Source organism: Mesocricetus auratus, unplaced genomic scaffold (genome assembly GCF_017639785.1).
Source record: "Mesocricetus auratus isolate SY011 unplaced genomic scaffold, BCM_Maur_2.0 Super-Scaffold_100008, whole genome shotgun sequence".
Lineage (NCBI taxonomy): Eukaryota > Metazoa > Chordata > Mammalia > Rodentia > Cricetidae > Mesocricetus > Mesocricetus auratus.
In genome coordinates, this window is record NW_024429192.1 from 7,656,382 (window position 1) to 7,683,778 (window position 27,397).

At 46.2% G+C, this 27,397-nt stretch overlaps 1 protein-coding gene across 9 annotated transcripts in view; it reads left to right on the top strand.

The window, feature by feature from the left end:
• Tiam1 (TIAM Rac1 associated GEF 1) overlaps positions 1–27,397 on the top strand; it is a 340,091-nt gene that overhangs the window by 257,639 nt on the left and 55,055 nt on the right. For all 9 annotated transcript variants that reach the window (XM_040750527.1, XM_040750528.1, XM_040750524.1 and 6 more), the window contains 6 exons: positions 1,424–1,570; positions 3,530–3,604; positions 6,118–6,288; positions 12,248–12,352; positions 19,595–19,676; positions 24,959–25,045. In XM_040750527.1, the coding sequence (XP_040606461.1) occupies positions 1,424–1,570; positions 3,530–3,604; positions 6,118–6,288; positions 12,248–12,352; positions 19,595–19,676; positions 24,959–25,045 (667 nt within the window). The remainder of the gene's footprint in view (positions 1–1,423; positions 1,571–3,529; positions 3,605–6,117; positions 6,289–12,247; positions 12,353–19,594; positions 19,677–24,958; positions 25,046–27,397) is intronic.

Sequence of the window (27,397 nt, forward strand, 5' to 3'; positions counted from 1 at the left end):
ATCCTGTGCTGAAATGTCTCTCTGGTTGGATGGTACCTTGGAGGCATAGCTTTAAAAAGAAATGCAAGTGTAATGTCCTTCTCACATGACCATGACACATGTAAGTTATGGAAGATCTGTGTTTACTACACATATATGTGGGGATGATTGATAGATGATAGATAGATAGATGGATAGATAGATAGATGATGGATGGATGGATGAATAGATAGATAGATAGATAGATAGGTAGGTGAGAGGTGTGTAGGGAGGAGAGAATGCATGAATATACGAGAAAATCCTCCACTCCTCTGTACCTTTGTTAGGCTTGGATGTGGCTCAGTGGTCAAGTGCTTGCCCAGCAACCTGTCAGGTCCTGGGTTCAGTCCCCAGTGCAATGAAATGGAGGTGGGGGAGCAAAAGACATGGAGACAGAGAGAACACAGAGAGGGTGTGTACTTTTGTGGATTTAGGGATCTGGGTATGTAGCCCAGTCTGGCAAGGAGGTTGCCTTTCCTTGGTCTTCTATCCTGGAAAAGCCTGGTGTTTCAGGCAATGGTAAAGTCCTCATCACTGGGCTGCACCAAATCCTCCTTTGAGAACACTTCCTAGAAGCTGTCCCATTATCCGAATTGGTCACGAGCCCGTGCTCTGCTACAAGGACGAGAAGCCAGCTTTGAGTTCCTGGCCACATGCCCAGATACATTGGGGATTTCCCAGTGGAGGTGCTGGATGCTAGGGCGGTTACTCGCCTAGCGAGGAGGATGGTTTTATATATTCTAAGAGATCCCAACAGATGGAAGAGATCAGTTAGTATAGATTTCAATGTAGAATCATAGGGGACAAATCTGGTTTTATTTACCAACCTTGGTATCTTTTTTTTTTTTTTTTTTTTTTTTTTTTTGGTTTTTCGAGACAGGGTTTCTCTGTATTGTTTTGGAGGCTGTCCTGGTACTCACTCTGTAGACCAGGCTAGCCTCAAACTCACAGAGATCTGCCTGCTTCTGCCTCCTGAGTGCTGGGATTAAAGGTGTGCGGCACCAACGCCTGGCCCTTGGTATCATTTTTAATTAAAATGCATAAACTGGTCTGTAGCGTTTACCGAGCATCTCCAGAAATGGATGTGGTGTGGTTCCATGCTTAGGTGCGGCAGCTGGCCAAGCCGGGGGGAGGAGAGCTAACTCTCAGCAAGGGGACATCTTTTCTTGCCGTTTTGTTTATTGTTACTCATTTCCTGCAGTGATCGAGTTTGCCACCTTTCCCTTTTCCATCAGTGAAGGCCCCCAGAGTCTCCATCTCTGTGAATCATAGATTCACGCCGTGAGAACTAGGGTCAGGAGTATGCTAGCGTTTGCCAAAGGGTAGGACTGTGTGACCACCCAGGGCACCGGTGTCGCTCTTCATAGACCTCTCCTGTGGCTTCTTCTGTCTCCACCAATCCCAGGTGGCCGCCCGCACTGGGGAGATTGGGGTGAGAAGACGTACCCAGGCCATGTCCAGGTCTGCGAGCAAGCGAAGGAGCAGGTTTTCTTCTCTCTGGGGCCTGGACACTACCTCCAAAAAAAAGCAGGGACGCCCAACCATCAACCAGGTAGGTTCACACAAAGGACCTACAGATATTGCTTCTGGGTCACTTGGTTTGCAAATGTGAGCGTGCATGTTTCTCCTTATGGACACTTTAAATCAACTCGACATGAAGTTAGTTTTGCTAGACACTTTTTAATAAGTAATTTATACCCCAAACATTGAGCTCTGCTATTAATCTGTCACCACCCGTCTCCCACCTGCACTCCACCCAAACTCGGGTTAATCACAGACCCACTGAAGAAACGTGCAGAACTTGGGCAAGCCCTCAGAATAGAGCAGCCGCCACAGGGAGCCAAGGGAGCATCAGCTGTAGTCTTCCTAAGCCGTCTCAGGTGCCGGATCAGAGGCAGCCTCCAGGGAAATGTGTTCATTTCTTCGTTCCTGAGATTTGGAAGGTGGCCTTAAATGGGCAGCTCCTCAGTCTATGGGAGCGAGGACCCAGGAGTGTGAGAGTGACGACCACGGCTGCCGCTTCTGCTCGGGCCCAGGGCTGGCAGAGTATGTTGTAACTAACATCATCTCGACCGATGGTGGGTGGAGCCCTGAGTAACCACACCCAGGGGCCCTTCTGGTCCCTCTTTGTTGCTAAGGCCTGTCTCTTGCCTGTGTTACTGCTGGAAAACTCCACTCTCCATTATTGTCATCCAACCTCACTGAACAGGCTCAAACTATTGGTCTAGACTTCAGAGATCAGGAGACAGGAGAGATTTTCCCTGTTTTGGAGGGAGTGTTCATTTCATGGGCTACTGTGGCTGGACAGTCAGACTCTGACTGTGAGGAGTTACGGTCAGATCCCCAGTGTAACCTCCGTGAGATGCCACTGAGCAAAACTGACTTCATCAAAGCACTCCTTTACCGTTTACTCTGAGAACTGCAGCCACCAACTTCCATAGGGATGAAGTATTAAGAGTTGGCCCTGAAGGCTGCTGTCCTAAATTCCTTAGTTGGCCAACACTCACCTTGGAAACATGATGCTTTTTGCCTTGATGGAACTGAAAGAGACTAGTTTAATGGGTGATTAGAGAGTGTAGGACAGAACAACCTTGTTTATTTTCTAATTTCGGAGATGGTGGGATGTAGAGTTTGTTATCATGGACTTGGCACAGTAGAGGCTCAATGGTCCCCATCCTATCTGCAGAAGGGGCTATTAGCATCTATCTCCCCTCCTTCTGGGGGGAGTGGTCTTACAAGTTTGACTTAATGTTTTATCAAAACTGTTGGTTTATATGGCTTTACCTGTTGAATTAAACTGTAGCCTACTGAAATGTGTGAAAAAATTTCAATTTTGCAAACATCTTCACAACATGTGGTTAATCATTCTTATAATTCGTAAAGTAAATTTTTTAAAAATCTTGCTTAGCCATAAATGTTGTAATGGAAATCTGATCACTAATTCAGGACTCCTAAATAAACAGTGTCTGTGTTTAGGTATTGATCATTTTCTTTATATCTTAAAGTTGGCCAGTTTATCAAATTTCAAAAAATAGACAGTTTTCTGTTTTTCTTAAAAAAACAAAAAGCAACCCTTTCTACCTTTTATAAGTCACAAAAGCTATACATACCTTCTCCAGTTCTATGGGAGGGCATGACTTTGAAAGGAAGTGTAATTGTGGGCCAGTAGCTGCCTGGGCCTATCAGGTGAAGTCTTCTACATGGATGAGTCTAGTTCTTTGCCTGTGTGCATCCTCTCTTAAATGTAGATGATGAATTGTCCACATTCTAAAAGCAAACGATTTCCTCGTGTCTAAACTATTAAAGGTGTGGGGAGTTTGGCCTATGGGGACCTGATTCTTGTGGTTCTCTGCCTTAAATTGTGACAGTCTGGGATCCAATGGGCCTGAGTTCTGCCGTGATGTTTTCCCAAAGCTCTGTCCATTTCCAGTGGCTGTCCTTGCTTTCTTTGCCCTGCTGCCCAGATTTCTCTTTTTTTTTTTCTTTTAAGGGGAGACTTTTCTATTTGCAGGTGTTTGGAGAAGGACCTGATGCAGTAAAGAAATCGTTAGAGGGAATATTTGATGACACTGTTCCAGATGGCAAGGTAAAAATAAACAGCGCTCCTTTTGGAAGCACACAAGTACATTAGCGTATACACAATGCTGTGGTTTGGAGGGGTTGCTAAAATCAACTATACTCAGCGTGAAAAACTGAAACGATCAGGGTTTTTTAAAATAGTTATGTAATAGGTTGTCGGGAGGTGGAGGAGCCAGTTTTCTGTTTAACTCTTAGTGCTAATAAGAACAGTTCCCTGCTGACATAACATTTCCCATACTTAGTATTTGATGTGTAGGACTCCAACCAGAACGGAAGAGAAGATTTGAATTCTGAGTTAACTGAACATTTTATGCCATTGCTAATTCCTTTTTATGTGCAACTTTTATTCCCAAGAGGAGAGATCTTAATGTCCTCACCGTCTGCCCACACATGCCATTTTGTTCGCATTAGTGTCAAAGAAATGCTGTGATAGCGTGTGTGTGTGTGTGTGTGTGTGTGTGTGCGCGCGCGCGCACGTGTGTGCACGTAAATGCATTTGCTCCCAAGTCAGATACTCAATTTGAGGTTCACAGATATGATTCAGCCTTGTGCTTGAATTTAATAGGGGCTTTCAAACCGCTGGGATTGAAACCCCATCAGGACATTGATCCCCTCATGGCCACTTTCTGTAGCCTCTCTTAAAAAAAAGAGTACCCCCCCTTTTCAGGACCCCATTCCACTTTCCTTTGGGGTTCTAGGGGGTGACAGCACAATGTTGCTGTGATTTCCTGGTTCCCATTCCCAGGATCAGTGTGACAGAATTCAGCTTTTGGTTGCCATGCAACCAAGTACTATTAGTCAGCATTGGCTAAGCCCAGTGTTCTAGAAGGATCTGAGCCTCAGAAACCAGAGTACAGTGTAGAGTTCTTGGTACTGGAGGAAACAGGAGAAGAGTGGTCACAGGAAAGCCTTTCCTTTATTCAAACCTCCCGGATGTGTCCTCCTGGGTTTGGAGGGTCAACTTAGGGAATACACTCCCATGGCACCCTCTTTCAATAACTTCGTGATGAAATTAGATTGCTGCACCTATATATGATCCAAGCATAGCCTTTAATATTTGTGTTGTCATATCTGAAGTTGACCAGTTTTGCATGCGTTATACGTTTTAAATGATGCAATGCCCTTTCTTGTACATAGGGTGTAGGAATGACACAACTCTTGTTTGTGTCTGTGTTTTCCATTTTTATAGGCAAACCTTTTAAAATTCCACTTCCTGGCGTTTAGCCTCATCTCAAAGAACAGTTTAGATGCAAATCTGGGGTTGATCCAGTGCTAAGGGGCACTTATTTAATGTGGCATGTGGCAACAGCCTGGGAAGATTCCAATTGTAGGTAATGGGCTGTAGACAAGCGATTGCTTTTTGGCAATTCTTTTCCTGGAGTCCCTCTTATCTGTGGAAGTAGCAGTGTTCAAAAGCAGGCCCGAGACTCTTCCACAACTGGCCCTTACAGGGCCTTTCCTCATTCCTGAACCCCATGATTTCCGTTAATGGAAGTCACTTTACCACCTCCCAGGGTTTACTGAGAACTTTGTTTCTTCTTGTATGTTGCTACTATTAGCCTTGTTCTTGGGACTCTGTAGATCCATATTTACCAACCGGAGCTCTTGTTATAAAGCCCTAATAGGGGCGTATCACTTGAGCACCAAGTATTTTTACATTACGACCGTCTAACACAGTCTTCCCTTGCTTATTGGACTGGGCTCCTACTGGACCAGCCATCCACGGGGTACTCGCTATGCTAGCCATTCTCCTTGCTTCGGTTCAGCCCGGCCGCATCCGTAAATATCCTTCCCCCACCCCACAGACGCTCTACTCCTCCACCCGCAGCCAGTGTGTGTGTGATTGAGACGACAGTCGTGGCAATGGCCTAAGGAGGGTCCTTGCAGCTCTTAAAACTGGGATGTGCACTCTTCCTCCCGGAGTTGTCCTGGTGGTCCAAGTTGAGTACAGGATGCTGCTGCCCGGGGCATTATCTCTGTGAACACAGTTTCCCTGGGGCCTCGTTGTTGCTTTGTATGAAGTTTTACATGGCAGATATTCTTGCTGATAGAATACTCTGCTTGGATTTTTTTTTTTGTTTAATTGTTGTTATTGTTTGTCTCTGTGTAGCCCTGGCTGTCCTATAACTCACTCTGTAGACCAAGCTGGCCTTGAACTCACAGAGATCTGCCTTCCGAGTGCTGAGATCAAAATAGTGCGCCACCAGGTTACACCACCTGGCTGCTCAAATTTTAAAATGCCTTTGCGGAAGAAACAGTGCAGTGAACCAAATGAATGACTTGGTTTTTCTTTTTCCCCATCTTCCATGCCCACATAATACCCATGAGCCAGGTGGGGGGGGCGTGTCCAGAGTCGGAGGCTGTCTCCTCTTCCCCCTCCTTTCTCAAGAGTTCTTGCTCCCAAGGGCTCCAGTACGGCCATCCCTTCCCACAGGCTGTTTCCCTGGGTGTAGATACCTGGGCTCTGACATGGTTCGTCCTGGACTGCTGCAGCCCTGCTTACTGTATTTCTTACCACAGAGGGACAAGGAAGTGGGCTTACCCAGTGTCCACCAGCACAACCCAGACTGTGACATCTGGGTCCATGAATATTTCTCTCCATCCTGGTTCTGTCTGCCCAATAATCAGCCAGCCTTGACGGTTGTGAGGCCAGGGGACACTGCGAGGGACACCCTGGAGGTCATTTGCAAGGTATGTATGTGGCTGTTGGGTGGTTTTCCAGGGAAGAGCAGAATTGGGCGGAGGCCTCTTCTCGAGCACCCTTGTGTACGGTCTAAGGGAGGAGGGCTGGGTGTGTCCTGCACACGCAGCAGCCCTGTGACAGCATGCAGCGTATGTAAGCAGCGTGCAGCGTATGTAAGCAGTGTCTGTGGGAGGAGCAGGGAGCTTTCCAGGAGCGCTTTGTCTCCATGCACACATTTCTAGGTTTGTAATGAGTGTACTGCCGTACCCACACACAGTATAGAAAACCTGAGACGAAGATACAGTACAGAGCTGACCACTGCGGGCATTTGGCTGTTTGCCTTTCTGTGCCCTCCCATATATATGTTAATGCATTTAATAGTGCCATTCTGTGGGTGCCATTTTGCAGCCTGATGGTTGAACAGTAATTGATTCAGCAGTGACATCTTCCAGTTAGAGAAAATCCAAAGTGAGTGTAAATTTGACGTGATGGGAAGTCCCTCTCTCTGTGAACATGGAATTAGCCTATGTCTTTAACTAGAAGGTGATTGATTTCATTCTGCTTTTGCTTTGTGATGTGGAAATGTCTTGATTTTTTTTTCTTCAAGGTGAGAGTCTTCTCATAGCTGAGTGCCCTTGAGTGACAGTGGGAAGAAGAAGTCACTCGTGCACAATGGTTTCCACTTTTCCTTAAATAATGGCATCAGTGGCCGTAGTTGATCTCGTCAGGTCTGAAAGGGAGATGTCACTGTCCTGGTCTGCAGGTAGAGAAAGTGAGGTTCAGAAAGCTCAGCCACAAGGAGAGGATTCACCAGCAAACTGAGCATGGGAGGAGTGCCTCAGCCTAGTTCTAGCTGGCTGCCCCCAGCCTGGCTATGCCGAGTTGTGACAGGTGGCCGGCCACTCACAGAAACCCCCAGAGCCTCCGTCTGTAGGGAGGGCAGCCCAAAAGCTCACAAGAACCTAGAATATGTTCTTAGGGAGTGAGCTGACCCTCCAGCAGGCTCCAAAAGTGGAAATCTTTTGTGTCCTAATTTTATTCTAGAACCATTTGGATGGATAAAAATGACATTTGTAAAGCCCTGTTCTTTCAACATATGATTTGTAAATATTGAATAATCTCACTCCCTCAACAAGTATGTTGTAATTATACTCTAAGAAATTTATACATGTTTTTTTAATTACTAATGCCTAAAAAATATGTCTCTTCATATGAATGGAGGGGGGAATGAAATAAATCCAGCTCAAATATGATTTTTAAATAGCCTTATGTGGAGAAACTTAGATCAACCTATCATTTCAGGACAAAGCTAAACTTGGCCCCCACATAGGCATTAAAAATAAATGATAGCCAGGCATTGGTGGCATATGCCTTTAGTCCCAGCATTCGGGAGGCAGACAGGTGGATCTTTATGAGTTCGAGACCAGCCTGGTCTACAAGAGCTAGTTCCAGGACAGCCAGAGCTACACAGGGAAACCCTATCTCAAAAAAACAAAAACAAAAACAAAAAAGATAGAAACTCATACATGAGCATGAGTTCTAGGTTTTGAACATAATGACATCTCTGTTACAACTTTTTGTGTTAATTACTTACCAAAGTTGGTCTGTTGAGGATTTCTGCATTCTTTTATCTATAGCTAAGCAGAGTTCCTTAGAGCTGTGGGAGTTGTTCTCAGTGGGAGCTGTTGGAAGTAGAACCTTCTTGCTTAAACCAGGTCCTGGAAGGTGTTTCCAGGGAGTAGCATGGCCGTGGAGAAGTAACCTTAAGGAACTGAAAATTAAGCCATAATTTTATGGTAACCATGATTTTGTGAAAAGTCAATCTGTGGGAGGTACAATGAGTTGGTTGGACCAGTTTTGGACTCTTTTTAAGCATTTGGCTTTCTGGAAGCCAAGAGTTAAAAAGTGATGTTGTCTCTGCCATGTAGAGACCATCATTAAATAATACTGTCGCTCTGCTCCTTTATGTTTTGGTTCCCTGGGTTGCCATTTCCCTCCAAAACAGAGCTATGACACTGTAGAACAAGCTTACAGCTCACGAGTTTAAAAATAGAAAACTTGCATAGTGCACTTCAAGAAATGGATGTTCTCTGAAAAAGGATGTAGTAGGATAAAATATACCGTGTGCTCAGACCTAGATGTCATCTTGACTTTTCAGTAATTAGTGGGGCAATTTTATTCTTGACGATGGAAAGGGAAGAGAGGGGTGTCTTGCGTTTTAAAATGACCTAATGGTGAATGGGTTTTGAGTTTTGGAGGAGGGATGGAAAATGGAGACTTGAGAATGGGAGTCTTTTGTGTCATATTGCCATTGGTGATGGATGCTGTCTCTAATGTCTCGCGACTCCTTTCTTCTGTCTTTTGCGTCCGCCCATGTTCTTTCCTACTCTCTGACCCGCATCATTTCACATGAGTTTTCCATCTGCCATCCGATCGCCAGTCAAGTCCTGGCATAGTAAATGTCTCAAGATACACGTTCATGTTATAGATGGTACTGAAATGACTGTTGGATGCAGGCGGTAACCATGTCAGCATATAGGGCTGTTTTTTTTTAATATATTCAGATTATTGCAATTTACATTTACATATATTTGTATGTGTATGTGTGTATCTGTTCATTGTGTGTAAGTGTGGGGCAAAGGACAACTGTGGGTGCCATCTGCAGGGATACAAACGCCCTCCTTTCAGATAGGATTTCACCATGTAAACTAGACGGGCTGGCCAGTTAGTCCTAGGGGTTGCCCTGCCCCGCTCCCACACATTGGGAGCCGGTGCCGTCTCTCCTGGGAGTCTTACATGGTTCCTGAAGGAGAACTCAGGTCATCATGCTTGCAAGGCAAGCACTCCAGTCCAGTTCTTAAGAACTTTAATGTCTCAAACTATTTATTTAAAATAACTACACCATTATTTAATCCTTTGAGATAATTATAGTAAGATCTGAATCTTCAAAAAATTATGCTAACTAAACTCAAACTTGCCCAGTTGTGATATTTATTGTACAGCACAATTTCCAGCTAGTTTTCTTGCCTCAAATCGGATACGGTGCTAAGTGATTTGAGCAAATGTATATTGGAAAAAAAAATTTGTACTGCTTAATTTTTTTTCCTAATTGAATGCTTCTTGCAGGGAAATTTTCTCTTGAGCGTTTTACAGATGCTGAACAGTTATCCTGATTTTAGACTAACTACTAACAACCATGAAGGTCTTTAGATTTCCTATTAAACCTATGTAAATGAGCCAGACCGGTCTCAACCTTGAAACCTTTCTGCCTTACTTCCAGAGTGCAGGCGTGTGGGAACACTCAAGCCCGTTGTCATTGTCACAGCCGTGGCATGATCCACCTTTGTTTTTGAGAGTTATCAAGACCATGAGTAATATAAAGATGTTGGAAAAGTACACGCAGCCTGAACGATGTCCTCTGTACCGCGCTAAACCCCAACTGCTGCTTGTCCTTCTCTGGGCAGGGCCGAGTGTCAGCCCTGTGTTGTCTGGGGCCGGGCGGGACCCCGACAGCTGCCCAGCGCCCCTCTGAGGTTTGGCCCCAGTATCCATGGGTGAGCTCAGTGCTGGGTGTGACGTCCCTAAGGTGACAGCGACAGTGACAGTCTGGTTAGGACTGTCCACAAGTGTTTATTACTGATGACGGCTAGTGTCCAAGATGCTCCTTGTTCCCGCTATTGAGGCCCCACGAAACTCCACACCCCTTCCCTTCCACAGATGAAAGAGACAAGCCAGGCACACAGGGAACTTTTCTTGTCACACCACCCTGTGACTGTTTTCTTGTTGTTCATTTCCCACTACCAGTGGGTAACACTCTTTTTTTTTGGTTTTTCGAGACAGGGTTTCTCTGTGGCTTTGGAGGCTGTCCTGGAACTCACTTTGTAGACCAGGCTGGCCTCGAACTCACAGAGATCCGCCTGCCTCTGCCTCCCGAGTGCTGGGATTAAAGGCGTGCGCCACCAACGCCTGGCTGGGTAGCACTCTTAAAGGCTTCCCTGCTGTGTGCTCCCTCAGCTCACCCGCCCCCTTCTTCACCTCTGACATCCAGAGCCGTGGGCTGTCAGAGAGAGGCATCCTGTCTCAAACTTGGTGAAAGAAAGCCAGGTGCCCAGGACGTATTCAGTGAATGGCGTCTGTTCTGCTCGGTCTGTTCTGACTTCAGATGTCACAGTCTGTGGGGTTACACCCCAGGAACTAGCGCTAGAAATCGTCTTCATCTTCATCGTTCTGCCGTGTGCTCTCAGGGGACTCATTTCCGCTTTCCGGAAATGTGCTTTTGTGGTAATACGTGACTGTCCTCTGTGCAAGTGTCCAAGAGCCACCGACTGCTCCTCTGTGTCCCCTTTTCTGCGTACGGGTTCTCCAAACCCAAGCACGCTCCAGAGGCCGGCAGTGATCCGAACGACTGTGTGTACCCTTGCAGCTTCACGGAATGCCGCTGGGCACACGGCCCACGTCGTTAGCTGTGACTGAGTGAATGTAGGGGAATAATGACTGGAATGCTATTAGTTTGGACCGTGTGTGTGTATTTATACTGACGGTATAGAGTAGGAGTATTTGCCGATTAAAATGAATTTCACTCATTAAAAGATAATTCTCAGCTGGGTGGTGGTGGCGCACACCTTTAATCCCAGCACTGGGGAGGCAGAGGCAGGGGGATCTCTCCGAGTTTGAGGCCAACCTGGTGTACAGAGTGGGTTTCAGCACAGCCAGAGCTACACAGAGAAACCCTGTCTCTTCCCCACCCTCACCCCCAAAAGATAATTCTCATCACAGGGCATTGAGAAATATTTTTATTACTTTATATAAAATTGAAATTTTATTTTTAAATTTTGAGAAATTTAAAACTTATGTAAAAGTGAGGTCCATGTAGTAAATCCCCATGTACCCATTGCATAGAATGTATCATGTTAAGTTTCATTGATTCTACCTCTGTGTGTGGATTACTTTGGAAACAAATTCTAAATAGCTTATCATTTACTTGGTAGTATTTTGGGATGTAATTTTCAGTGATAGATAAGAGCACTTTTCAATTAAAATTACCCATTTAAATATTTAATCTCTTGCAGTATAACTTCATGGTGTCTTACAGCATTTGATGTTTTGTTTTTTGCTTTTGTTTCTTTTAGACAGGGTCTCTCTACATAGTTCTGGCTATCCTGGAACTCTTTTTGTAGTCAGCGAGATCCACCTCCTGAGTGCTGGGATTAAAGGCATGCACCACCACTGCCTGGGGTCTTGTAACATTTGGAAAGCAGTTTTCTTTTCTCCACACACCTCCTTTTTGTGTACTGAGAAGTATTTATAAAACAGTATTGTGATGGTATCTTTTGTAATCAAAATGAATTCAAGAGTGGCTTTTTAGGTAGACATCAGAAAGGCTTGGGAATGCTAATTCCCAGGTCATTTGATGTACTTCCCGGGTTGGAGGCACACTTGACTGCTCCTGGGAAGTCCCATTCTGGAATGTATAAGACAGATTGGAATCCAATGCCTTGCCTGCATGCTAAGTTGCCTGTAGTGAGAGCTGCTAACACCTGTCCTAGGGACCCCAAATTTCCTAGGGCACAGCCCTTTTCTCTCATTGTTAATGCTCCCCTTTTCTTGTTTCTCTCTCTCTCTCCCTCCCTTTCCCTCTCTCTCTCTCTCTCCCTCCCTTTCCCTCTCCCTCTCTCTCTGTGTGCTTCTTTAGTGTAATAGATTTTTGTTGGAAAAACCGGCGCACAGTTAATCACATACATGGAAAAGAGCTGTGACTCTGTTTTCTGCATTGAATTGCATGATCCCTACAGCATTCTATTAGTGAGTTCCAGGTCTGACTTGTATTCTAACCTTTTAAGGATAGAAACCCGCCACACACCCCATCTCTGCTGTCCTCAGGAGACAAGATAGCAAGTCCCATGCCCTTGGAGAAGCACCCTCATCTGTTTACTACTAAACAGACCTTTTCCTTCCTTCCTGTCCCAGGCCCATCAGCTGGACCATTCCGCCCATTACCTGCGCCTGAAATTTCTAATGGAGAACAAGATGCAGTTCTACATTCCGAAGCCTGAGGAGGACATTTACGAGCTGGTAATGTTTACGACCGCTATCCGTGTACATTCAGTTTGAGATGATTTTCAAATTATGTATGTACTTGTGGTAATTGTAGCTGATGGAGTGGAACGAGTTTCTGAAATGAGTGAGCTTCATTCGGAGTTCCAAAGCTGGCAGGGAATAACCTTACTTATCACAGACGTCCTCTGCTTGACCAGGGAGCGGGCTGCACAGTCACAGAAGAGGCTGGAACCCACACATACAGCTCAGGCAAGAGTTCAGTCGTCGTGGCCGCTCTTCCTGTAGACTTCCATTCTTTTTGTTTGTTTGTTTGTTTTTCTGACACAGGGTTTCTCTGTGGCTTTGGAGCCTATCCTAGAACTAGCTCTTGTAGACCAGGCTGGCCTCGAACTCACAGAGATCCACCTGCCTCTGCCTCCTGAGTGCTGGGATTAAAGGCATGCACCACTACTGCCTGGCCATAGACTTCTGTTCTTAACTGGCGACTCTGGTCATCATCGTGGCTGCTCTTGCTGTAGACTTCAGTTCTTACTTGGTAATTCTAAGATCATCTGGCTGTTGTCACGATAAAAGCACCAACTCCAGTTTTGTGCAATGTGGGGACACCAGACCGTGAGCAGAGACCCACTTCCCCAGGGCCTGGGAGTAGGCAGCTGTAAGACAATGTTTACTAAAAACATGTTTACTAAAAACAATACAATGCCCGGGGCAATAAGTTCCTGGAAAGGGCTTGCCCACAGATACCGCCCTGACCTCGACCTTGTCCAAAGACTAACCGCCTCTTCTGACACGCCCAGATCAGTTTTTGGTGTCAGAGCAGAACCAGCAGGGGAGAGGAGAGAGCAGAAGCTTTTCTGGAGGGAGCCTTTCTTGGGGAGTTTTCTTGAGCCTTTTTGGGGCCTGCTTAAAGTTTTCTTTACATTGTTGAACGAGTGTCTGTGTTGTCAATCCCCGACACCCTCCGCACGTTCTCGGACACTGGCTGCGCAGCTGACGCGGCAGTGCAACTTCCAATTCTTATCAAAACTGATGGCTCAAATCTTGTGGGTGTAAAACAAAAACAAAGAAGGGAGCAAAACCCAGCCCCCGGTGCCTTGTCCCAGCCTCTCTTGGGGAACGTTCTGGCCTCTCAGTGACATAGTCATCTTTCTGGGCCCACAAAGCTGCTTGTCATGACAATGGGCAGGAAACCAGGGCAGGGCCTTACCATGGGCAGAAGAACAGGCCAGAGGTTCCTTTTGGGAAGGGGAACGACGGGGTAGAGTTTCATAGGAAATGGTTTAAAGTCAACATTCTGAGCTATACTTCTTATATTAGGAACTGCTCACCAGTGTCGAGCACACAGTTTAAAAGGCTTTGGCAAATTTATGCAGTTATGTGTCCACCGCAGTGGTTATGATCTGGGATGTTTCTGCCGCCTAGAAGGCCACTTCAGATCCCTCTAAATGTTTTTTAAGGAAATTATGAGATTGTACTTCTCTAAAAGTCTGATCATGTTATATGTTGGAAAAGGATCAGAATGGGGCTGGAGGGATGGGCGGGTCCTGTAGCTCGGAACACTGAGTGCTCTGCAGAGGAAGTGACCTTGGGTTCCCATTACCCATATGGTGGCTCACAACCATTCGTATTTATGGTTCTGGGGTATCTGATGCCCTCTTCTGGCCTCTGTAGTCACTGCACACATGTAGTACAAAGACATACCTTCAGGCAAAACATATATGTATGTATGTATGTATGTATGCATGTATGTATATATATATGTGAACATCTGTAACTTCACCACTGGAGAGTCTTAGGCAAGAGAATGGAGAGTGAAAGTTTGGGGCCAGCCTTGGCTACACAGTGAGCTTCAGATCAACTTGGGGGCATAACCTGGAACTAGGTGAGGAAAAGATAGAAAGAGGCTAACTGATAACAGGACACTAGATCATTTAGTTTATGCCTTACGATTGGTGAATGTTGCACACCAAGAATTACAGGGCTTAGGCAACCAAATTCTGTGCCCTGTACATACCGGGCATGCGTGTTAATTAAGCCACGACTTAAAAATTTTTATTTCGCATGTGTTACTGTTTTAATTTCTCTAGACCTGTTTCATTATTTTATGTATACGAGTGTTTGTATGTGTGCATCGTGTACATGCCTGGTACCTAAAGAAGGCAGAAGAAGACGACACACCCTCCTGGAACTGGAGTTACTGACACCTGTGAGCGTCGTGTGGGTGCTGGGAACTGAACCTGGGTCCTCTACAAGAGCAGCCGGTGATCTTAACCGCTGAGCCACTTCTCCTGCACTCCTCGAATATTGTTTTAAGCTTCAGATATTATGTGTTCTTATCCAGTGAGGTGATTAAGGGCCAAGCTCGGTCAGTTTGGGCCTATGATTGCTATGTACATGCTATAATTAAAAACCATCTAAAGTACAAAGAGAGCATTGTGTTCACCCTTTGCAGAGGTCTCTGGCCCGAACTTTCTGCAAGGAAGTAATTGCCACGGTTATACCAGCACCTCCATCTTACCAAGTTCTTTAAGCCTCTTGTGCTCTGCGCAGCATTGGTGGCTGACAAAGCTTCCAGACCCTTCCCAGAATAATGCTTATAGATGCACGAGACAGGATATACATGGAATTTCCATGGCATAGTTATAACAAAATACTTTGCAAAAATGAATTTTAGATGCTAGATAATGTGTTATTAGCTCACTAAATTGTAAGACCACACCTCGGAAATAGGGGCAAGAGTAAATAATGCAGCTCTTAGCATCTAGAATATGCTGCCGAGCATCTCAGCATCTAGAATATGCTGCCGAGCATCTCAGCATCTAGAATATGCTGCCGAGCATCTCAGCATCTAGAATATGCTGCTGACATAACTTGTCTACTCACGATGAGGCCGCAGGCACTCTCAGTGTTGCTGCATGGTTGCCTGCGTGCATTCATGATCAAAGAAGATGCTACATTTTCCAAATATGCTAGGTAACTTTTACTTTTTCCCTAGGTTCACAGACCCCTGCAATCATCTCAGTGGGCCCTGGTTTTGGATCTCTGCTTTAGATCATTCATGTAGATGTGGTGTCGTTCCAAGACAGGGTTTCTGAGCATTCCTGGTTGTTTTTTGAGAGCTTATTTGATTTCTCGGCCCTTTCTGAAGAAGCAGCAGTCTACACAGTGTTAATTAGCTTTGCTCCTTCGTCTGCATGCTGATGCCAATGCCCTCCCGTCCCCAGACTCTTAATTCTGTGCCATGAGCAGCTGAACAGAGTCCTGGACTTGAGATCTTCTTGGAGGGTGATTGATGAGTGTTGGTGTTAGTGGGCAGGGGATTCTCTTGCTTGTGAATATCTCCTAATAGTTGCTGTCTGTCAGCTTTCCCTGATTATATTAATGTAAGTGTTACCCATTTGTTGTGAATATCTCCTAATAGTTGCTGTGTGTCAGCTTTCCCTGATTATATTAATGTAAGTGTTACCCATTTGGCTGTCTCCTTATGACCAGCTGTTGGGAACCATTGATGGAATGGTCACACACCTAGATGTAGTCCGTAGAGACAATCCTTTTCCAATCTCACACTAAACGAGTTCTTATTAAAGTGATGGGGGAATAAAATGTGCAGGCAAAATTGATTAGTTTATTTATTCATTCATGTAGCAAATATTTACTTAGCATTTTGTGCTTGGCATAATCTCTAGTTCTCACAGGGTATGTGCCAACGGGAAAAAGAATCTTGTTTCTGGAGGAGCCTCCATTGAGGTTTGCAGACAGGCATATAAAACAAGCCATCAGCAGCAGCTGTTGAGACTTGGGAAAGCAGGAAAGGGGCAAACGGACAGAGAGGTGTGCTGGTGTGCGCAGGTGCGCCGTCGGGATGGAGGCGGGAAGAAGCGTCTCAGAGAGAGGCGTGGGTGTGGTGAGAAGGTCAGTTGGTAGATTCTTGCCACACAAACATGAGCGCCAGACTTAAACCTCAGCACCCCTGCACGCATGCACCCATAACCCAGTGCAGGGGGGCAGGGGGGAAGCCCTTAGAGCTTGCTGGCCGAACTGGCGAGCTCCAGGCTCAGTGAGACACCAGCTGATGACATGTAAAGTGGAGAGTGATCAAGGAAGACGCCTGACACCCATCCCTGACGTCCACATGCGTGTGTGCACACATGACATCAATCCTTGATCTCCACATGTGTGTATGCACACACATGGCATCAATCCCTGATCTCCACATGCGAGTGTACACACATTACATCAATCCCTGACCTCCACATGCATGTGTGCACACATATGACATCAATCCCTGACCTCCACGTGCGTGTGTGCACACATGACATCAATCCCTGATCTCCACATGCGTGTGTACATGCATGACACCAGCCTCTGACCTCCACATACATGCACACACATATGACACCAGCCTCTGATCTCCACATACACGCACACACACATGACACCAGCCTCTGACCTCCACATGCAGTGGACACACAGGTGCATGCCCGTCCATGTACATATGCAAAAGGGGGGCAGCAGGACTGGGGAGGTGGGGAGGAAGTGACTGGGCCGGTTGTGCCATGCAGGGAGGGGAAAAGGATGAGGTGCCAGACACGAAACTAGAAAGGAGCAGGGGCTCTGTGGATGGAGTCAGAGGAGAAGGGAAAGGGACACTGCACACGGCCCTCGACGTCTGCGGCGCCATCCAGATGCACACTGAGAGTCTGTGAACACAGAACAGAAAGAAGGGGAAAACACCTCCCACACTGCTGCTGCTCTGTGTTTATAATATATACGGCACAGTGTACAGTGTGATGGCCTTGACTGTACTGAATACGAATAGACTTCCTTGCTCCTTATTCACTGCATAATGTGATGTGAAAACCATTTACCCATCATTCATGATGCATTTGGTTGGTACCAAATGCAACCTAAAGATAATTCAGCCGGGCGTTGGTGGCGCACGCCTTTAATCCCAGCACTCGGGAGGCAGAGGCAGGCGGATCTCTGTGAGTTCGAGGCCAGCCTGTTCTACAAAGTGAGTTCCAGGACAGCCTCCAAAGCTACAGAGAAACCCTGTCTCGAAACACCAAAAAAAAAAAGATAATTCAAAGTATGTAAGAGCTGGTGAGCATAGGTCTTATGCAAACACTACATCATTTTTCCATAAGGGATTTGGGTATTCTGGGGTCGTGTGGGCATTGGAAGCAGTCCTATGCAGTTACCTAGTAATGACAGTAGCTGACCTCTTCTGTTGCACTTTCCTCGAGGTTGGCGTGTGGCAGATGGACCATAGGGTATAAGACAGGGCACACAGAACCTCTCCAGGCTAGGGCACTGTGGCTGACATGAGAGACCATCATGGCCTAGGCTAGGACACCCAGAGGGGACAGGAAAGCAGGACGTGATTTCGTGAGACCCCGGGGGGGTGCAGTTTCAGTCATTTGACGAAATGGAGGTCATTTAACGTGTGCCGCTTGTTTGTACATAAAGTGGACAGATTTCACGTTTCCTAGCTCCAAAACTGTGGTTTCAGAGAAAACATTTTAAAGACACAGCGTACTCTTGAGATTTCCTGCATTTTATTAGAGTTTTTTGCTCCATCTGACCTCAGTCTTCAGCAGCACAAGAGGGATCAGGTGGCTCAGGGGCCCGTTTATGCCGCACTGAGCTGTCCCCAGTGGAAAGCGAGAGATTGTGCACGAGCCATATTCCCACTGGGTCTTCCCAGCGATGGTTAAAGCAGTTACATACTGCCACCTGGCGGCAAGGATTGGCTGTCACGCATGTTTCAAAATGCACTCCCAGGGCTCAAGCTAAGCAGAGATGAACGATGGGTAAAGTTGTGTCCTGCCATGCGTGGTAAGCTTTATTTGAGTAATTCCATATTTGTCACCTGGGTGACTGTATTTTCTGATCTTAAAATCTGAATGACTGTATTTTCTGATCTTAAAATCATTATCATCAAGTCTTCTAATTGGTGAATTTAATTTTGCAGAACATTTCTGAAGTATCTAAATAAAATCATACTGAGTTATACCCCCTGACATCCTGGCTGTACCGCAATTGTTCCTAGCTCTAACCACCATCACACTGTGTCGTAGTACATGGAAACAGGAAATTTGCATTCTCCTCTCCTTGCCTGACGTTGTAGAGGTGGAGCAGAGGCAGCCATCACCAGGGGCTCTGCTTCGGTACTCCACTTTGAAGTTTCTGTAAAGTTCTGTGGCTTGAGACTTATTTTCATTTCAAGACCAAATAACAGCTTGCATTTGTTTTTGCTCTTGTTTTCAAACTTGGATTTCAGCTTTAGGCTTTCTTAACCTAAGAAGGTCCACTCTCCTGACCTGGGGTTTCACAAGTTGACCTGGGAGTCACCATTGTGGGGCAAAAAGAACCATATCTCCGGGGGCTGCAAGATTGGGTTCAGATCCTGCCCTGTCTACCTTGGCTTGATAAACTTTTTAAAGTTTATAAAGTTTCTTACCAGCCTTAGTCCCCTTATTTGTAAAATGGAGATCATAATTGTCCCAGTGGTAGACGAAAGGCTGCGTAGCTGGAAATCCATGTCTTATGAGATAGGTGAGATTACAGCATCAGTTCATCTCAACAAACAGCTCTGAAGTGCGCGCGAGCTATACATTATTTCCAATCTTGACTTTATGCAGAAGCACACTATAGATTATGTTGGGCTTCTAGACAGCTGACTGATTTGTATGCTTGGTTTTCTAACTGGTTTTGTAGCGTTACGTGGGTAGCAGGGACTCTGTCCACCCTCACAATTTGTTTCAGTGTCAGCATTCGTATCTACCGGCTTGTCCTGCTGTGGGTTTCCATGTGGAGGCGCTGTGCGCCAGCACAGAGATGCCCCGTGTTCTCAGGACTTGCACCCAACGTGTTTATAACCACCGTTCGGTTCTGATGAACCCTTTGCCCGAGCACCGCAGGGCTTAATGACTGAGGCGTTATTTTTCAGGTCTGTGATGAATTGAGGGTGTTACCTGGAGTTACGTGTGTGTGTGTGCGTGTGTGTGTGTGTGTGTGTGTGTGTGTGTGTGTGTGTGTGTGTAGGGAAGGAGGGAGGGTTAGAATCCATACTGTAGCTGAGCTTGGTGACGAGAATTCTAAGTTTCCAATATAACTCTCAGTAGGTTAAAACATTAAAAACAAACAAACAAACAAAAATGACTGATGTGCTATGTATTCTTGTTCAGGTATCAGTTATGAAAAAAGAGCTATTTGTGACGCCGTCCTAATTAGCCTCTTTCCTGTGATTTGCAGCTTTACAAAGAAATTGAAATCTGCCCCAAAGCCACCCAGAGTATTCACATTGAGAAGTCCGACTCCTCCGCTGGAAATTATGGTAGGTTTGTTTGTCTTTGCTCTTGGGCGCTTGTGTCCCAGTTAGAGCATTTTCTGTGTAAACAGACCGCACACATATTAACAATTCAATAAAAAAGCCTTTGGGGGCCTGTTTCAAACAACACATCTGACTCCTGCACTGTGAAGAGCAGCTGAGCTACGAAGGGATGCTCGCCCTGGGCACGGAGAGGGAAGCCCCTGACCTTCAGTCTCTTATAACTTGAGTCTCCAGGATTCTGCTGTCATAAGAAAGAAATTGGGGGGCTGGAGAGATGGCTCAGAGGTTAAGAGTACTGACTGCTCTTCCAGGGATCCTGAGTTCAGTTCCCAGCAACCACATGGTGGCTCACAACCATCGACAATTCAGTCTGGTGCCCTCTTCTGGCAGAACACTGTATATGTGATAAATAAATAAATCTTTACAAAAAGAAAACTATCTTTGAAATGGGATATTAAAATAAAGGAAATTGGGGAGGGGGTGGGGCTAGAGAGAGAGCTCAGGGGTTAAGAGCACTTGCTGCTCTTACAGAGAACCCCCTTCTGGATCCTTGCACCTTGGGTGGCTTACAAAGGCTTGCAGCTCAGGTTCCAAGGGATCTAACGCCCTGCCCCTTTCTGGCTTCTGTGGCGTCTGCACTCACGGGTATCAACACAGGCACACAGACACGCACTCACACAGACACACACTCACACAGACGCACAGAAATACAGTTTCTTAGTGGGAGTGGATTACTTTATTTTCTGTTGTGCCCCACATGTGAGGGGAATATCCACTTACCCATCCTCCACAGGCGCCATCCTACTTTCCCACGGGTGACATTAAAAGGACTCACTACTGCTACTGCTACTGCTCTGGTGTCCAAGACCACCGCTGGGTTGCTGGTTCACTAGAGGAGTTACTGCGTAGTGCGTAGTGTTCCCCGGGACTTTGAGTATTACAGTGAAATAACACAAAGCGAAATCAGCGAAGATAAAAGGATAGGAAGAGTGTGTGGGGACAGCAGGCTTCCAGTACTGCTCACTCAGTGGAGAAAGAGGGTAGATTTGAGTCCCAGGGTCAGCGTGGCAGCACAGGATCGACTGCTATTGGGGAGTTTGGAGGCCTTTCTTGGACAGCAGGTCATCTGAACACCCCTACCTGACTCACACCAAATCCTAGAGTCCTGGAGGACAGCCGGCACTCACTCTGGATGGCATTGTTTGTACTGTGTAGACATATAAGCTGAGTTACAGTGTTGGGGATTTCCCTCAGACTCAGTGGTGGATGCCAGTCAGGGGCCAGACTTGTGTGGGTCTGTCTGCCTGTCTCTTTTCTTTCTTTCTCTTATTTATTTGTTTACTTATTTTGAAACAGGGTTTCTCTGGGTAGCTTTGACTATGTCCTGGAACACACTCTGTAGACCAGGCTGACCTCAAACTCACAGATATCCTCCTGCCTCTGCCTCCTGAGCACAGGGATTAGAGGCGTGGGCCACCACTGCCCTACAGTTGTGTACATCTTTAAAAAAAAAAAAGATCTGCCTGCTGTGTAACACCTTTCGGGATTGTCTGAGACTATTTGTCCTCCAAAACCAGCCTGGAACAGTTGTCCCCTGAGGTGTTGTCTGTGGCTTTGCTTAGAGGAAATAGGAGAAGTGGTGAGAATCAGGTCTTGCTAGGCGACAGTCACAGGTCTGTGCAAATCACATAGCTACCTATTTACAAAGGAGCTGATGAGTGTGGGCCTACTGTGTGCTGGAAGGAGCTGGCAGTTCCTGGTGAAATGTCAAGACCACCATTGACACGTGTTTCAGATCTTTCTCTGAATGCTGCTCTTAATCTTTTAGTGTTTGAGAATTTCCAAATCTTTCACGGTCTAAATCCTTCATCGTCCAGCTGGTATTATTTTCCTTCCACATCTCCTCCCCCAAGCAAATAACCTCATCTCAAAATACTCATCAGAGGGGTGAGGCCTGATGAGTAGGACCTAATTTTGTAGCCCTGGCCACTTCCATTATATCTTCATGCCATTTACTGTTCGGCCCTTGAGCTAAACACATCAGAAAGCCTGGAGGGCGTTTTCAATGGGGACAATTCGTTTGTTTATAGAGGACTTATTATGCAAAAGACGTGTGACCTCTGTGATTAAAGCCGTAATTGGTGGCACTGGTGTAAACAAGCACTGTGTCCAGCAGACACCGGGATGTGACTCTTCCCTTGCCTACTGTTCTGTGAGGGAGAAGAAACCAGTGGGGATCTAGGAAAGAGCAGATCTCCAAGCTCTTAGTTTTAGTCTAGACTCAGTGATTCTGGGACACAGAAGTAGGCCCTTGGCATAAAAACACCCTACAGTTGTCTCCACTTTCCTTAGGGGATATTCCCCAGTTGCCTAAAATTGTAGCTAGCACAGAGCCCTATGCCATGTTTCCCCCCCCCTCTATACATGCATACCAATAATAAAGTTGAAAGTTTTCATGTGTGTGCATATATATGTTGCCTGTCTGTTTATCTGTGTGCCATGTTGCATGCCTGATGCCGTTGGAAGCCAGAAGTAGGAACTGGAGTTACAGATGGTTGTGAGCCACCACGAGGGCGCTGAGAATTGAGCCTGGGTCCTCTGGAAGAATAGCCAGTGCCCTTAACCACTGAGCCGTCTCTCCATCACCTCATAAAGTCTGATTTGTAGGCTGAGCACACTAAGAGCCATAATAAAGAAGCCCTGTAACGGTGTGTTGTAATCAGGGTTGAATGTGGGTCACCACAGCTGCAGAAGGTATAAAACCGTGAGTGCGTGCGGAAGCAGCTGCTGTACTTTATAGACCACAGCGGCTCAGGCCGTGTGACATGGCATTGTCTGGAGGTGGTGGCACACACCTTACATCCTGGTACTCTGGAGGCAGAAGCAGGTGGAGCTCTGGAGGTCAAGGCCATCCTAGTCTACAGAGTCAGTTCCAGAACATAAGAAAACCATGTCTTGAAAAACAAACAAAAACCAAAGTGCTTTGGTTTGATTTGGGTTGAGTTTTGTGGCCACCATTCAGAGCCCTGTGCTTAGAGGTTGTGGCCATACCACACCAACGGAGGAGGTTCTCATGGCCAAACCACGTGGTACCATTCCCTGAGCTTCACTCTGGAAAGCCCTGCTGCATGGCTGGTGACGTCACTCAAGCCAGCTCTCAGTATCTGGGCTCCTATTGGCAGCCGCACACTGTCAGGGAAAGAGGAAGAGTTCCCGTCGCAGTTACTTCCCTGGGTGCTGTTAGGAAATACTTAAACGAAAGCAACCCAGTGGAGAAGGGGTTTATTTCAGCTCATAGCGCGAGGGCATGGTCCGCCATGTTGGGGAAGTCCTGGCTTCAGGAGTCTGAGGAAGCAGAGAACCATGAATGCTCGCACTGAAGATGCTGCCATCCTCCTTTGGGGGGGGGGGAGCTTCCCACCTCAGTTAATCCAGTCATGCCTGGATGGTCTCCTTGGGGATTGTGGGTAGATCTTGCCCACGGTCCTGGATAATCTGATGGCCCCACCCCAGAGCCAGCTGTGCCGTCTCAATGCAGACGCAGCCAGCCTCCGTCCAGTCCTAATCAGTGTAGCTTTCCTGTACAGAGCAAGCCACTAGCACAGACCATCTTAACAGCACTGAGTGCTGTTTTCTATCTGAGGACAGAAAAGATGACCTAATAACTCAACTGCCAGAAAAAGATAAAGAATAAACACTCAGGCCAGGCTGTGGTGGGCGCACGCCTTTAATCCCAGCATCCAGGAGGCAGAGGCAGATGGATCTCTGAGTCCCAGGCCAGCCTGGTCTGTAGAGTGAGTTCCAGAATAGTCAGGGCTACACAGAGAAACCCAGTGTCGGAAAAAAAGAAAGACAAGAGTAAACAAACACGTGGGAATTTCTGTCTCCATGCCAGCCCTTAGGTGGTGCTTAGATTACACACCGCTTAGAAGAAGCTTGGTCCTCCGATGTCTGTGAGTGGAAGTGTATGTACACAGGTCAACACTGCGGTGTGTGTCTGTACCTGAATCTCTGCTGTGGATTCCCTTTGGCCACAGATGTCTGTATGAGGGATTTCCTGGCAGTTCATCAAATCAGCTGGAAGCCTAGTTTCTTCACGTAGTCTTAATTACTTCCTTTTCTAGGTCCTAGGCCACTTATCACTCATGATACCTTCCTGTTTTTACAGTGGCGGCCTCCTGACTGCTGGTTACCTTGGTCTCATATTGACTGGTGTCCTTCTGCCCCTGTTGGCAATCATTTTGGCTTCTGTTAGAGTCTGCTGAGATTAGAGTGTTCCCATCCCATAGAAAACCTTTGTTAATTGGCTGTAAGACTACTGTCTTTTTCATTCAGCCTGATACAGTGAGCTAAACAGAAAACTTACATTTGACAGTACTGGAAAAGTCTCAGTGGCTCTCTGGCATCCAGCCTTATAGCATGTTCTCTTTTTTTCTTTCTTTCTTATTTATTTATTTGTCCTATTTTTCTTACATTTTTGTTCCATTTGTTTTACATACTGACCAGTTTCCCCTACCTCCCCTCCTCATGTTCCCTCCCACCTAACCCTCCCCCACCCATTCCTTCTTTGTCTCCTTTCAGAAAGGGGCAGACCTCCCATGGGCATCTACAGAGCATGTATTTTGCCTTTTTTTTTTAAAAACAACTTTTCCTTCTGCTCTCAGCATTGATTGGTTAACTAGTTAGTATTCTAATGGTCACTAGTAGACTATGAAATCGGTTAACGAAATTCCAGTATACGGTGGTGTGTGTAAAGTGAGTTTTCAGAGTGTGGTAATAAGTTAGAGCAGCGTCCATACTGCAGCACATATGGGTGAACACACGTCACACCGTGGGACAGTGTGTCCTGCCACGTAGGCTAAATTTGAGCAAAGGAAAGGGGCCCTGTTGAGGTAAGCCGGCCTGTCTGCTTTGTGCTGTGTGAGGAAGAGGATGGAAAAGGCAAATCAGTGCCCTCCACCAGGAAGCAGGGGAGAGAAAATCATGTCCTTTTGTTTGCCTTGACAAGCAAGTGTGAAGTATGAAGAGTAATGGGCCTACTCTTTATTTAAAAATAAAATTTAAAAATAAAAAAAAATTTATTTTTATAGGTAGTTGCTTCTCGAGTGATCTAAAAATACTTTCTTTTTTTCCTGCTGTGTAAAACCATCTGAACAACAGGAAAGAAAAACAATTCCAAAGTGTAACCCAAAACGTAGACATAGCTCTGTGCTCATAGCAGGTACTTCCTGTTGCCGTCTCAGCATTCAGAGGTGTGAGCCTGCCTTCCGTCTTGTGCTCTGTAGGGTTTTCCCTTTCTTCTGTGGATGAAGATGGTGTCCGGAGACTCTATGTGAGCAGCGTCAAGGAAACCGGTTTAGCGTCCAAGAAAGGTAAGACTGTGGAGGCCTTGGCTGCGTCTGTCTGTCTGTCTGTCTGTCTGTCTGTCTGTCTATCTATCTATCTATCTATCTATCATCTACCTATCTATCTATCTATCTGTCTGTCTGTCTGTCTATCATCTATCTATCTGTCTATCATCTACCTACCCATCTATCTATCTATCATCTATATCTATCTATCTATCTATCTATCCATCCATCCATCTATCCATCTATCTATCTATCTATCTATCATCTATATCTATCTTTCTTTCTTTCTTTCATTTTTGAGGCAGGGCCTTGATATGTAGCTGAGGTTGTCTTGAAACTCATGGTATAACTCCTGGCTGGTCTTGAACTCATGCTCTTTCTGCATCAGCCTCTCCACTGTTAGTTCTACAGACTTGCAAACCCCCAGCTCTACCCCCGCCCCCACCCCGCGGCCCTTGTTTATCTCATAGTTTCCCTCTAGGTTTTTCTCATTGCTTAATGAGAAAGACATTTTCAGTGGGTTTTTGTGTAAAGAGTAGTATCTCCTTGAAAACAATTCCAAGGAAGTGGGTTTTACTTCATGTATCCGGTGTGGAAGAAATGTCACCATCCCAGCTTCTAGGTGAGACTTTGAGTCTGTATCTGTGGGACTACTGCAATGTCCCCTTCAATGGTTCTTTATCTCCTGGGAACTCTGGGCCTTGGGGGAAGCAGAACTTTGGTCCTCACAGGTCAAGAGGCACTGACCTAGCCTGTAGTACCCCCAGAGGTGGCTGTTGTACTTCGGTCACTTCCTGGAGCCTCTGCAGAGGTTGACTTGAGGTCTGCTTCCTCATCTCTGCTGTGGCCACCTCTCCCCTGGTGTGTCTTGCCTGCTTCTCTGACTCCCCTCCCCTCAGCTCACCATGCATTTTGGCTGCCTCTGAGCCCTGTTCTGCAGCCTGTTTGCAGTTTCAGGATCCCTTCTCAACCTAGATCACAGTGGACCCTCTTTACCCATGGACTGTGCATCTCTGGGTTCTACCAACTACACACTCAATCTTTGGGGGGCAGCGTTAAAAAAGTTACCATCTACCGAATATATACCCATCTTTGTCCTTATATATATAATGTAGTCACTGGTTTCATAGCTTTTATGTTGCTTTAGGTATTACAGGTAATTTACAGATGATTCAAATATGGCTATATGCAAATATGACTACATCTGTTGAGCCTCCCTGGAATCCACCTGCTAAGGGTACCAAGAGAAGCCAGAACTTGTCCACTCCATTAGATTCCGGACAGAATTTTTTCAGCTCACAGTTCAAGAAGTTAGAAGTCTGAAGCCAGGGTGTTGGCAGGATTCCATTTGGAGCTCAGGGAAGACTCTGTCAGTTGTCTCTTCTTAGATACGGCGGCTGCCAGCCATCCCCAGGGATTCTTGGTTTGTAACCCGTGTTCCCATTTTTGCCTTTGGAGTCACCATGGCCATTGCTCTGTGTCCTTAGCCTTTCTGTGGCCGTCGTCTAAGAAAGAACAGAGGTCATTTTGGTTTAACACTCATCCTCAATTTCCGTGAATTTTGTCTTAGTTAGGGGTTTATTTTGATTCAATTATGTCTGTAACATTATATGGTTACAACAATTATTCTAATTATCTCCATAATACGTGCCTGAACCTCTTTGCAAAGAAGCTTGCTTCCAGATGTAGGCATGATTGGTTTTGTTTTGGGAGGGGGGCACTGTTCAGCTCGTTGTATTTATAAAAATACGAAGCAGGTTAGTGAGTTTAGGAATTTTGTTCTTGGTGTGGAATTTCGTGGGAACACAGTCTATGTTGGCCAGCACATCTGTGTCAGCTATACTTAGATATGGTTAGCCAAATCTCCTCTGTCAAGAACTCTGAACACTGGTAACAGAGGGGGACTGAATTTCCTGCCTCCATCCCTGTAGCTGTGAGCCTAGTACTGGGTGTTTGATAGCTTGTGAGTTCCCTATGTGGGTTATTTCACCCGGTGCTGTAACCATCGGAGAATCTCAATCCAGTCTGTTTGCACAGGCAGAGAAGGCGGGACGTGAAGGAGGAGTAGTCAGAATCATGTATGTGCTTGCCACTGGCGAGAACCTCCTGTGTGTTCCCTCTGTACTTTCTAGGCTGCAGGCCCAGGGGAGGCCAGAGTTTGCAGAGGCACTGAGCTGTGGCTCAGCTGTGAACAGACGGGCTTCATTCCCCTCCAGACCTGCAGACTGATCTTTATCACTTTCAGAGGGATGAGTGTGCTGTGGGCGTGGCCCTGGGGGTGGGGGAATCTCCTGACTCTAGTCACATCCTGTTTTAGTTCTGTGAGTCTGAGAACCCTGAGACTCTATGAAAACAAATGTCTCCCCAGCCTCC